The sequence below is a fragment of the Takifugu flavidus genome, chromosome 4 (genome assembly GCF_003711565.1).
Source record: "Takifugu flavidus isolate HTHZ2018 chromosome 4, ASM371156v2, whole genome shotgun sequence".
Lineage (NCBI taxonomy): Eukaryota > Metazoa > Chordata > Actinopteri > Tetraodontiformes > Tetraodontidae > Takifugu > Takifugu flavidus.
Genome location: NC_079523.1, coordinates 16,480,052 through 16,492,706, shown reverse-complemented (window position 1 = coordinate 16,492,706; position 12,655 = coordinate 16,480,052). Strand labels below are relative to the sequence as shown.

The 12,655-nt window shown below is 47.7% G+C and overlaps 1 protein-coding gene across 4 annotated transcripts in view; it reads right to left on the bottom strand.

The window, feature by feature from the left end:
• chd5 (chromodomain helicase DNA binding protein 5) overlaps window positions 1–12,655 on the bottom strand; it is a 47,661-nt gene that overhangs the window by 24,276 nt on the left and 10,730 nt on the right. For 3 of the 4 annotated variants that reach the window (XM_057031210.1, XM_057031206.1, XM_057031207.1), the window contains exons 3-12: window positions 11,117–11,338; window positions 10,618–10,736; window positions 5,206–5,447; window positions 4,775–4,887; window positions 4,547–4,673; window positions 4,233–4,399; window positions 1,600–1,818; window positions 1,250–1,456; window positions 794–1,005; window positions 351–482 (exon numbers count right to left, since the gene is read on the bottom strand). In XM_057031210.1, coding sequence (XP_056887190.1) covers window positions 351–482; window positions 794–1,005; window positions 1,250–1,456; window positions 1,600–1,818; window positions 4,233–4,399; window positions 4,547–4,673; window positions 4,775–4,887; window positions 5,206–5,447; window positions 10,618–10,736; window positions 11,117–11,338 — 1,760 coding nt within the window. The remainder of the gene's footprint in view (window positions 1–350; window positions 483–793; window positions 1,006–1,249; window positions 1,457–1,599; window positions 1,819–4,232; window positions 4,400–4,546; window positions 4,674–4,774; window positions 4,888–5,205; window positions 5,448–10,617; window positions 10,737–11,116; window positions 11,339–12,655) is intronic. The other variant, XM_057031209.1, reaches the window with a different exon arrangement.

Genomic DNA, 12,655 nt, shown 5'->3' with positions numbered 1-12,655 from the left:
GCAGGAGCAGGAAACACGTACGTGGATGTTGTATTCTGTATTAAATGCAGGGAGTCCACCAGTCCCTGCCTATCATCACTACATTCTACAGAAGCACCAAAGAGATCATTCACATAGAGTCTTCTACTCCCCTCCATCCAGGACATTGCTCTGAAGCACCACAAATTCCCGGCCACAAACATTAGAAAGGACTCCACACAAGCCCACAATAAAGTGTTTTTCTGCCAACCTCTGGAAATTCTATGATTCGGGATATAGGGGTCAAGAAAAAGAAGATAACTCAGTAAACTGAATGACAAATATATAAACAAGTCTAATGCTTTAACTCTAAAAATATATTGCCAACCAACCTGTGGTCCCAGTATGAAGCTTTGTGCCTTTCATAATCTGGAATGCCGAACTCATCCATTTCCCAGGTACATTGGTCATAGGGCATGTCTCTCCATTTGATCAAGTAATGCACATCACCATCCTTGTCAAAACTGTGAGAAAAAGACATCAAACATTTGTAAAATTGTTGTATCCATAGTTTCCCGTAGTTGAACAACGCGCTTGTTACCAACAACCTGACGTTAAATCACCATGGGGTGAATTTTTAAATTTTAACTGGAAATCTCCCATCCACATTCGAAGGAGCGTGACTAAACTGATGCAAGCTGTATGGACAAGAATAATCTTTAATCTGACGTGAAGGAATAACAAATGACAATCTACGTCACAATAGCAGCGAGAGCTACAAGTGTGTGAATAAATGGTCCAACCCTGATCGGAGCATGCATGCTTTTGTGTGCACCTGTGATTGAGGATGCGATGAATAACCATCCACTCTGGTTTAATGCCATAGCGGTAGAAGCGCTCCTCCATCATGGCATACTGGGCGTCGATGGGCTTCCTCTTCTCACTGTTGAGCTCATCTTCACCAGAACCATAGTCGTACGGCGGGGGTTCATCCATGTCATTTTTACGCTGGTAGTTCCGATACATGACGGTGTGATACAGCTCCAACTGTGGGTCCACGGAAACCGAATTTTCCCGTTAAACCGGTTTCATTTGCCTGAAGGATTTTCTAATAAAACTGTCTTAGAATACACATCATTCTGTAATTAAGTATTGTGTAATTAATGAATTCAAAATAATTATAAAATGATAAAACATAATTAAACAATACACTGATTGAAAAAATGTGTCCACTCCACAACTGACAGCGCCTGCTGTGGAATCAACTGTTAGCTGGATGCTGTCAGCTCACCTGTAGTTCACTGACCCACGAGCAGTGCCAGTATGAAAGACCGGCCCATTTCACGAAGAACTCCCTCTGCGGTCGGCCCTTTAGCGGAGGTTTGGTCATCGGATCGTTGGGCTTTCCATCGGGGCCTGCAGGCAGTTCAGCCGGCAATGGGGGTTCTCTCCACGTCCAGTGCAGAATCTTTTGGACCTTACCTTTGAGAGGAGGGCACTAAGAATTGAAGATATAAAAATGAGAGCAGATAGAGCAAGAGAGGGTAAAACACAATACTGTGAGATTTCTGCATACACACAACCTGCCTACGTATGTTAGGCAGAGGGTTTGGGACCTGCTACTCATGCCCTGAAGCTCACCATGCATCGTGGACACAACCACTCCCCGTTGGGTATTTCAGGAAGAGGCGGGTTGAGACAGTGAATGTGGTAGGAAGATGGGCAGGTGTCACAGCACAGCAACTCGCCACCATCTTTACAAACTCTGCAAAACTCCATGTGGTCATCCTCTTCCTCACCTGCTGCCTCCTCTTCCTCCTCCTCCTCACCTTTGGCTTCCCACTGGATACCCTCTTTTTCCTGAGAAAAACAAACCAAATGTACAAAATTGCATGACTAATATTTTGTACAATGGTTAGAATTTTTGATTCCTAACTTTGATATCTTTATCCCCAAATATTTTGTCTCTTCACAAACCAAAAAGAAAAAAATATATGTATATTGTGACTTCTGGATGGAACATTTGAAAAATGATAAATTGAGAAACACCTGGAGGAACTTCTAAACAAAGACCTTGAAATATAAAAGGGTTTGTTGTAGAACGAGTTATGTGGCTTCCAGCTTGAAGGCAAAGTAAGGAATGTTGCATACTCCATTTCAACATTTCAGAATTGAAAACTAGAGCTTTTAGACCACCAGGACTTAGATACCTATCTTCTAATGACCAGGGAGTCAATAAAAGTCCTCAAAATGACCTCACGATGTTCACTGACTTCTAATGTGTACTGCAAAAAGAGCTACTATACATTTTTCTCTGTTTAACTGAGGAAAGTTCTGGCCCATCCAGTCATTTATTTGTTCGATACATCTTAGCATTGCAATGGGACCATGGTCTTGTCTGCTCAGATGTCAAATTACCTATAGACATGAAGTAGTCCCTGTAAGTATGGGTTGAACCAATGAAGTGCACTGCCAGAAAGGCCCACCCTCTTTACTGGTGAGTAAATATGTTCTGATCGACTGTAGCAATGCTGCGCCAAGTTCCAGCAGTACCAAGACTGACATGTTTAGATTGTCTGTGTTTAGGCGGATGTTTTAAAAACCTTGACAACAGTCTCGATGCTATGGCGTAGCTCAATAGCTGACTAGAAGACCCTGAAAAATGTTACATTCCTTCCATAATCCCAGTTCTCTGATAGCATAGCGAGGTATCTCAGTCAAGGGGAAAGATCCAAGCTCAAGCTCAAGAAAACCCTAACAGGCCCAGTCACTGCAGAGAGCTTAATTGTATAACTCTGATTGAGGATCAACACAGACACCTAGGGCAAAGAGATTGACAATGGAAGCTCCATTGATACCCCATCCAACCCCTGCAGCAAGCCGCTGGATTATCCTACCAGACAGTGTTTCTCTGGAGTGGGGTGAAACTGTGGAGCACTGGGACAACACGTGCTCCAAATGTGAGGTAACTGTGGGTCAGGGAATCTAAACAGTCACTGAGCAGCAACACTGATGCCTCAAGCATTGTGCCTCCTTCTCCATGTTGTAGGAGGAGGGAGGGGGGCTTGGTCCATCGTGGGGGGAGAACAGAGACCTCATGTTCTGAAAGCAAATTCCCTCATGTGATGAGGCAGTTTCCTGCGTGAGGTGCCTCTTTTTACCTTCAGAGGATTAAAAGGGTGTTTTTTTACTGTGACACAGGCAAAGGACTGTCTGCACAACAGTTTGGACCTAGCAAGCTGTTTCACTTCGGGATTGGCCGCAGGCTTAACGCTCCATGTGTGAGGCTGATTACTTGTGGCTGTGGTGACACAGCTTGCCAAGGATGCCGCGGTGGCTGCGGGTTTGTGGGGAAGGAAGAGGTTCAAACCCTCTCCTTCTTACTTCCTGTGGTCACTCAATGTTTCATGGTGTCGATGGTGGGACAAAACAGGCCCTTGGATGGGTCAAACACTGTGTCGACACTGAAATAATGCCATAACGGCCATTCACCTGCCACTGCCATGCCCATGGTGGCTGCAGCCCCAGAGAGATAACCGGGAGCTGCGGAGGATGACATCTGTGACGCAAATTTCCTCAGATGTTTTGAACATGAAGCTCTATTTTGGTCTCTTTTTGTCTGCACAGACTTTAAGAACATGTTATAAATACATTTTTCTTCTTTCTTTTATTGTTATCCCCGTCGTCAGCATCGTCCATCGTGGTGCCTTCCTCTGGTTGGGCGAGCAGCGGCGGGATGTCCATAATGTCGGCCCGGGTATGAGTTGGAGGATTGCAGACTCGGGAAGGAACGGCCATGAGAGGAGGGTTGACAACGGAGGCAGTAGCAACATGCAGCCTCCTCTTCATGTTTTCACATGCACATCGAAACAGGTGGTGCACGACCCGGGGTTAGAGAGGGCATTTTTGTTGTGGAGGACACCCATACATTCAATGCAGATCAGGTGAACACACCTGGAGTCTGCAGGGGCCCAGTAGCAGGTGTGACACTGCTAGCCAGACGTGAAAGCTTGCCACAATGTGAAAGGGTTTGGGTCAGAAGAAGGACTGACAGGGTTGAGTTACCAGACTTGAGAAGGAGTTCACTTCACCGATTGGAGAGCTGTAGGCGGCAATGACAACCTTGAGGGCTTGGAATTTTTGGGAGTTTAAGATGGATTCAATCAAGTGAGGTCAGCTTATGTGTAGCTACAGGAAAGCAAGCAAGAATGCCGATTACGCTGCCTGCAGTGCCTCGTGCCTACCACACCTGTGTCGCGGAGAGTTGTACTCACACAGTGTGGACAGCTCCATTTGCCCTCAGGAGCTTTCTCCAGTTCAGGTTCTAGACAGACCAGGTGATATGCTCTTGGACAAGTGTCACATAGGATGATTTCTCCACCCTGCTGACAAACCTCACAGTAGTCCTGATGGTCAGTCTCATAGCCATCACCATCCTCTCCTGGAGAGTCAGAAGGAGGCAAACATGGGATGAAACGGACACAAAAATCCTCAAAAACATGAGTGAAACACGAAATCTTTCACACTTAAGCTTTTTACGCTATTTGAGATTTTGAGAGACAAAACCGTCAGCAAGCAGTCAACATACTTTTCTTTTTTTTCTGCCCAGATTTGGTCTTTTTCTTGGTTGTACCCCGCAAGGCATCAGAAAGCACAGAGGCACTGTGGATACTGATGTCATCAAAGTCCGACTCGTCCAGGAAGTCGTCCTCACTCTGGGATGGCACACAAATGATTGACAGATTGAAATGAAAACAAGTCAACTGGCTACTCATTGCCAGTGACATTGGCTTGAATCAGTTGGAAACCAGCTTACAGAGGACGCTTTCTTCTTCTTCCCACTTTGGCCTGACTTTGATTTTGTCTTTTTTGCCTTGGGTTTCTTCTTTACCTCCTTGGCGCTTTTTCTCCTCTTTCTTACTCCTGGTCCTGGGACACATAGAGCAGGAGTCATCATTTCTGTGTTGCTGCTGTATTCACAGCATTGAATAATGAGCTAAAAGTCTGAGGGACATATTATTATGACTATTAGTAATAGATGATGCATAGATGACACATATAAAAGCATGCTACATGACCAACTGTATGTAGAATGCACATATTGAGTGATCTTTGATATTTGGCTACACTTATTGTGACATTCTGATTTGTAATAATCTCTTTCTAACACAAGAGGACTGCTTTGGCCAAATCAGCAGTAATCTCTCTCCATTTATTGGATTAGTCTGTTTATTACCATTCCCTTACCTTTTCCCTCTTTGGTTTTGGCTTTTTTGATTGGCCCCAGCTGAGACGTTAACTGACTGCCACTAACGGTAGTTGGCTGTGCCACGGTAACTGTTTCCACAGCGGCAGCGACGGCAGCTGCCACAGCAGTGGCAGATGTGCCTTTGAAAGGGTTGTTGGCACTAAACTCACGCCACTTGGCCCCTAACACTGTCATCATCTTTGACATTGGAATCTTGGGGTTCTTCTTGGCGATGAGAGGCCTACGAGGGGAAGAGGAGACAGAAACAGTTTAATCGTGTCACACGTTATTCCTGTTTTCGTTTTTTTGACAGTCTTTTGGCTATCAAAGGAATAGGCTTTTCGTTTGCTGACACCTCAGAGGTCCTTAAGTTTTAGTCATGATTATGGATGGGCATGTACCGACACCAGGTATTATATCGGGTCAATACAGGCCTTATTTCAAAGTATCAGAACAGGTACCGTTCTGTTCCGATACTTGGAAGCTACTATTTTATGGACAATAAAGTATTTTTTAATCTTGAATATTGCAGCACCCCTCCTGGGCTTCCACCTTATCGTGGTGGAGGGGTTTGCGTGTCCCAATGATCCTAGGAGCTCCATTGTCTGGGGCTTTATGCGCCTGGTAGGGTCACCCATGGCAAACAGGTCCTAGGTGAGGGACCAGACAAAGCGTAGCCCATGACCCCCTAATGATGATAAACAACATTGGTGCCAAGTTTCCCTTGCCCGGATGTGGGTTATCAGGGCCCCCTCCTGGAGCCAGGCCTGGGGGCGGGGCATGTTGGCGAGCGCCTGGTGGCCGGAACTCTGCCCATGGAGTCCGGCCGGGCACAGCCCGAAGAGGCAACATGGGACCCCCCCCCCCCATGGGCTCACCACCTGCAGGAAGGGCCAAGGGGGTCAGGTGCATTATGTGTTGGGTAGCGGCAGAAGGCAGGGACCTTGGCGGTCTAATCTCCGGCTGCAGAAACTGGCTCTAGGGATATGGAATGTAACTTCTCTGATGGGAAAGGAGCCTGAGCTAGTGTGCGAGGTTGAGTAGTTCCGACTAGATATAGGCGGCCTCACCTCAACGCATAGCAAGGGCTCTGGAACCAGTCTTCTCGAGGGGGTTGGACTCTCTACCACTCTGGAGTTGCTGATGGTGAGAAGTGAAAGGCAGGGGTGGCAATCCTCGTCGCTCCTCAGCTCAGTGCCTGTATATTAGAGTTTACCCCGGTGGATGAGAGGTTAGCCTCCCTTCACCTTCGGGTGGGGGATGGATCCTGACTGTTGTTTGTGCCTATAGCCCAAACAGCAGTTCAGCGTATCCACCCTTTTTGGAGTCCTTAGAGGGAGTGCTGGAGAGTGCTCCTTCTGGGGGCTCCCTCGTCCTCCTGGGTGACTCAATGCTCACGTTGGCAGCGACAGTGTGACCTGGAGAGGTGTGATTGGGAAGAACGGCCCCCCTGATCTGAACCCGAGTGGTGTTTCGTTATTGGACTTTTGTGTTCATCTCAGATTGTCCATAACAAACACCTTGTTCAGGCATAAAGGCGTCAACATGTGCACTTGGCACCAGGACGCCTTAGGCCACAGATCAATGATTGACTTTGTGGTCGTGTCATCGGATTTGCGGCCGCATGTTCTGGACACTCAGGTGAAGAGAGGGGCAGAGCTGTCAACTGATTACCACCTGGTGGTGAGTTCGCTCCAATGATGGGGAAGGATGCCGGACAGACCCGGCAGACCCAAACGTATTGTGAGGGTCTGCTGGGAACGCCTGGCAGAGTCTCCTGTCAGAAGGAACTTCAACTCACACCTCCGGGAGAGCTTTGACCATGTCCTGGGGGAGGCGGGGGACATTGAGTCCGAGTGGACCATGTTCTGTGCCTCCATTGTTGAGGCGGCTGACCAGTGCTGTGGCCGCAAAGTGGTTGGTGCCTGTTGTGGCGGCAATGCCTGAACCCGCTGTGAGGGATGCCGTCAGGCTGAAGAAGGAGTCGTATCAGGCCTCACTGGCCTGTGGGACTCCTGAAGCAGCAGATAGGTACCGGCAGGCCAAGCAGAGTGCAGCTACGGCGGTTGCTGAGGCAAAGACCCAGGCATGGAAAGAGTTCGGTGAGGCCATGGAGAACGACTTCAAAAAGGTTCTGGACCACCATCCGGCATCTGAGGAAGGGGAAGCAGTGCACTGTCAACACTGTGTATAGTGGCGATGGTGTGCTGCTGACCTCAACTCGGGATGTTGTGGATCGGTGGAAGGAATACTTCGAAGACCTCCTTAATCCCACCAACACGCCTTGCAGTGAGGAAGCAGGGCCTGGGGACCTGGGAACAAGCTTTCGTATCTCCGTGGCTGAAGTTGCCGAGGTAGTCAAACAACTGCTCGGTGGCAAGGCCCCGGGGGTGGATGAGATCCGCCCAGAGTTCCTTAAGACTCTGGATGTTGTAGGGCTGTCGTGGTTGATTCGACTCTGCAGGGACCAGAGGGTGTGTTCCAACTATAGGGGGATCACACCCCTCAGCCTCCCTGGTAAGGTCTATTCAGGGGTACTGGAGAGGAGGGTCCGCCGGATAGTCAAACCTCGGATTCAGGAGGAGCAATGTGGTTTTTGTCCTGGGCGTGGAACAGTGGACCAGCTCTACGCCCTCAGCAGGGTCTTCGAGGGTGCATGGCAGTTTGCCCAACCAGTCCACATGTGTTTTGTGGACTTGGAGAAGGCATTCGACTGTGTCCCTTAGGGGGGTCCTGTGGGGGGTCCTCCGAGAGTATGAGATGCCAGACACCCTGATACAGGCCGTCCGCTCCCTGTACGATCAGTGTCAGAGTTTGGTCCGTATTGCTGGCAGTAAGTCAAACTCATTTCCAGTGAGGGTTGGTCTCCGCTAGGGCTGCCCTTTGTCACCCATTCTGTTCATAACTTTTTTACGGACAGAATTTCTAGGTGCAGTCATGGTGTTGAGGGGGTCCAGTTTGGTGACCTCAGGATCGGGTTTCTGCTCTTTGCAGATGATGTGGTCCCGTTGGCGTCATTGGCCCGTGACCTCCAACGATCACTGGATTGGTTCACCACCGCGTGTGAAGCGGCTGGGATGAGAATCATCACCTCCAAATCCGAGGCCATCGTCTCAACCGGAAAAAGGTGGAGTGCCTTCTCCGGGTCAAGGAGGAGATCCTGCCCCAAGTGGAGGAGTTTAAGTACCTCGGGGTCTTATTCATGAGTGAGGGAAGAATGGAGCAGGAGATTGACAGGCGGACTCTGCACCGGTCCATTGCAGAGATAGAGCTGAGCAAAGATAGAGCTGAGCCAAAAGGCGAAGCTCTCGATTTACCGGTCGATCTTTGTTCCTACCCTCACCTATGGTCATGAGCTTTGGGTAATGACTGAAAGAACAAGATCATGGGTACAAGCGGCCGAAATGAGCTTCCTCCGTACGGTGGCTGGGCTCTCCCTTATAAACAGGGTGAGAAGCTTTGCCATCCGGGAGGAGCTCGGAGATGCTGCTCTGACGCCGCCCTGGTGAGGTGTTCAGGGCATGTCCCTCTGGTAGGAGGCCCCCGGGAAGACCCAGGACACATTGGAGAGACTATGTCTCTCAACTGGTCTGGGAACGCCTGGGGATCCCCCCAGACGAGCTGGAAGAAGTAGTTGGGGAGAGGGAAGTCTGGGCCTCTTTGCTTAGGCTGCTGCCCCCGCGACCAGACCCCGGATAAGCGGTAGAGCGGTGGATGGATATTGCAGCAGTTGAAGCATTATGTTGTTGTGCCCATTATGTGTCTCAGGTTATTTTGATTTGTCCTGATGTAACTTTTAAACTTTTATCTGGCTCATCTTGAATGTCCTCTAGAGGTCACTGATGTCTAACTTTTTCCATCTCATTCAGTTTGGGGCAAAAAGTGGCAAAAAAGGCTTAAGAATAAAACTTTGTCACTAAACAGTAGACAAGTCTCATCTTTTTAACCACTTTGGCCCTTCTGGGGTCACGGGGAGGCAAAGGCAGGCCCCCTCCTCACTAGTGGGTGATCTGAACCAAAAATTCCGATCACCACATCATGTAATAGTAGTATAGTGAGACGTATCGCGTACACAAGGTACAGTACTCGTGGTATCAGTGTCAATATCAGGACTCAGTATTGGTGAATATTCGGGAGTGAGTCCTCATGCTCGGTCGGGGAAAAAGGGGTAGCGAACATCCCGAGTCGCAATGCTTTGCTGTGTATCTTTCATGTTTGTGATTTGTCAGGCACCAGCTCGAGGTTAGGCAGGCTGGGCTGGTCCTGTCGGCCGCTGGGACAGGGGTGTGAGGGTGGGGGGCAAAATTAAAACATCTAATAGCTTTGAATAAACATGAAAGGAAGGATTCACCTTAAAAAGAATACAGAAATAATAACAGAGGACAGCAAATAACATAATAATATACAGACATAAAATAAAGCTGTGAACCTAAAACAGTGAAGAAATATTTCAAGTGTCAGATGTTAGCGCTAAAAAGGTTGTCCAGCAGTTCCAAATTTAAAGATTTGTGTTGCCAGGAAAATTGATTAGTTTAATGCAGCTAATCAGCCTCATTCATTCGCTCTGATTGTGCAGGTTCAATATTTTCAATCAGTGTAGCCACTACAAACTCAAAATTTGAAACCTCACGTAGCAGACATCACAACCAACCAAAGAGGGAAGAAGGCCAGCGAAGTGGACCCCAGGGTGGGCGACGTCAAAGACCGTGTGACCATTCTTGTGGACGACTTGGCCAGCACCTGTGGCATCATCTGCCACGCTGCCGACCAGCCGTTTTCTCGGGTCCCTCCATTTCTCACATCAACACTGCCAAATTTGAGGCTGTGGTGGTGACCAACACCATCCCACAGGAGAAGAAGGTGAAAATGTGTCCCAAAATGCAGGTCATTGACATCTCCATGATCCTGGTAGAGGCCATCAGGAGAACCCACAATGGGGAATCAGTGTCCTACCTCTTCAGCCACGTCCCCTTGGAAGCTACAAGCCCCTCCGCCCCCCCTCTCTGCCTCTACTGTCGGGCCACTCGTCTGGGATTTTGCTGCCACTTATCCTCCCGGAAAAGTTTGGAAATGAGCCTGATGGTCTTTGACTAAAGCAAATCTTTGCTACATTATTTCTTATTTCTTTCCAGTATGCCATCATTACATAATCAAAACCTGGCCTTCACTTTAAGCAAAGGCTCTGTAACATTTTGTATTATACCTCACATTCAACTTACTACAGAATTGCGCACTCACACACCCTTCCCCACACACATACACAAAAAGCCAACTTATGCTACATAATGACTATATAGATATACTAGACCACAGATGTGAGGAAATGACCTGGTTGGCAGATGTTTGCGCTCTCTGATTGCTTTTTTCATCCTGAATTCACAGAAAGAGAACATTTAAGGTTAGCTGGTTACCTGAGGAACTGGCTGAAAGCCTTGTAGTTCGTGATGGTTTTATAGTCGTCCTCAGTGAAGCCATACTGGACGTCTTCAAGGCCCCACTCTTGCATCAGCTGGCTGGATGATTTGGGCTCCTGTGGAAACACAGAATCAGAAACTGGATCCTGAGACTCGGGGATTCTGGGAGTGCTGGGGGACAGTGGTCAGAGATGTAACTAACAAGTAGATTCAAGTTATGTATCTCAGTTACATTCTGAGGCCCTTCAACAGCTACATCCTTTAACAGGAGCACAGGGCCGTGGTGGTAAATAGTGCCAGCATTGCACCTTTATTGTTTCATTCTTTTTTCTTGATTGTATATTTATTTGCAGATTTCTCAAATCTCCCAGCAATATAAAACTTACGTCCAAATTTTAATTCTATTTATTCCATAGAAGATGCAGGGATACATTTATTGGGACTAGAAGAGAAGTGCTTTACTGAAGCGGTCCTGTGGAACTCAGCCTAAACTCACTTTCATTGTCCCATCCTCCTCCTCGTCCTCGTCCTCGTCCTCCTCCTCATTTCTCTTCCTTCTGGAGTTTTTCTCTTTCTTTTCCTTGAAACTCTTCTTCTTCTTCTTGGTCAAGCCATATGTGCTGCTTTCACTCTCGGAGCCTATTGTTGGAAAATCCTGTTCTTCTTCTACCTCAGACGTCTCTTCCGGATCGCTGTCGACTCCTGCCAAGGTACGTCCCTGACAGAAACACATCCACATCAACCTGATCAATACATGCACAACATCGGCCCAGTCCTTCACTAGTCCATCTTCTTCTCTGCCTTCCTTATGATGTTCATTATCAACAAACTCTACAGATTTCTCCATTGTGGGCCTTTGTGGTTCCCTTGTCTTCTTTCTCTTAAACCTTGGATGCCCGCCTGCTCATAACGTTTGCTATGGCATGTTTCTCCTTCTTTTTAAAATCTACTTTATACAATTTGGAATGTAATTTGATGACGACAAACATATTAAGCACCTCCAGATACCCATTTATTTTTTGAAAGTTTAACAAGTCCACAGAAGCACCGTTACAGACTGATGAGACAATATTGTGAACCTGATTTCTCTTGAGCTCATCCACTGCAGACAGAGTTCAGGCAGTTCAGGGTTGTGGCATTAAGAGATGTAACCTTGCTATTAAAGTCCCATTTGAACGGTGACTTCGTCATCTGAATTTTCCAGCTATAGTCTGTTGAAATGTGTCCACCGCTTCAGAACTGAAAACTAATGATGAAAAAGCTCGAGCAGGGTTAATAAATGCAGGCTGAGCAGCGTTCGTGTCAGAAGTGTGTTCACCGTTCAACACGCTTGTGCATTAAAGAAACAAGAACGCTGTTTTGGTACAACCGTTTAGCTGAAACATTCTCATTTAAGCAGAGACCCCTGCAAAGATTTAACAACTAGCAGGTGTTGTTTGTGTGATCACCAGCATCACATGCTGTGTGCTCACGGTTGTGCGTGTGTGTGTGTGTGTGCGCACGCGCATGCGTGTGGGAGAGAGATCCTCTCTCTAACCTCATTAGCTTTGTGAATGTGTGCCAGTGTGTGTATTTTAGAATGGAGGCAGTCTTATTTTGTCATGCATGCACTGCGACGTTGAATCTGTAGGTCCTGTCTTGTATGTAATAAACTGGATTCTTTTCTTCAAGGCTCTACATGGCGGTTTACTCCAGTGAGGACTAGTTTACTGTCGCACTCCAGCACCTGGCTTCACAACAGGGTTGAGTGCATCTCTGCAGAGTGCACATGTGTGTGTCTTTGTGTGTGCACCGTGACACGGTGTGCTGTGTGCGCTACCTGTTGCACAGCGGGCCTGTGATGCTTCATGGAGAGCTTTACAGGCGTTTTGCTCTGTAGCACAGTGGAAAGCCTTACAGTGCCGCAGTGCCCACCAACCTAACCAGTAGCCTGTCTGTGTTACCATGGAAACCACATTTGAGCAGTGGCTGTCTCTCTAGTTTACACCCTCGCTACATATCTTCCTCACTACATGTCTTTTCTTCCCCCATTCTT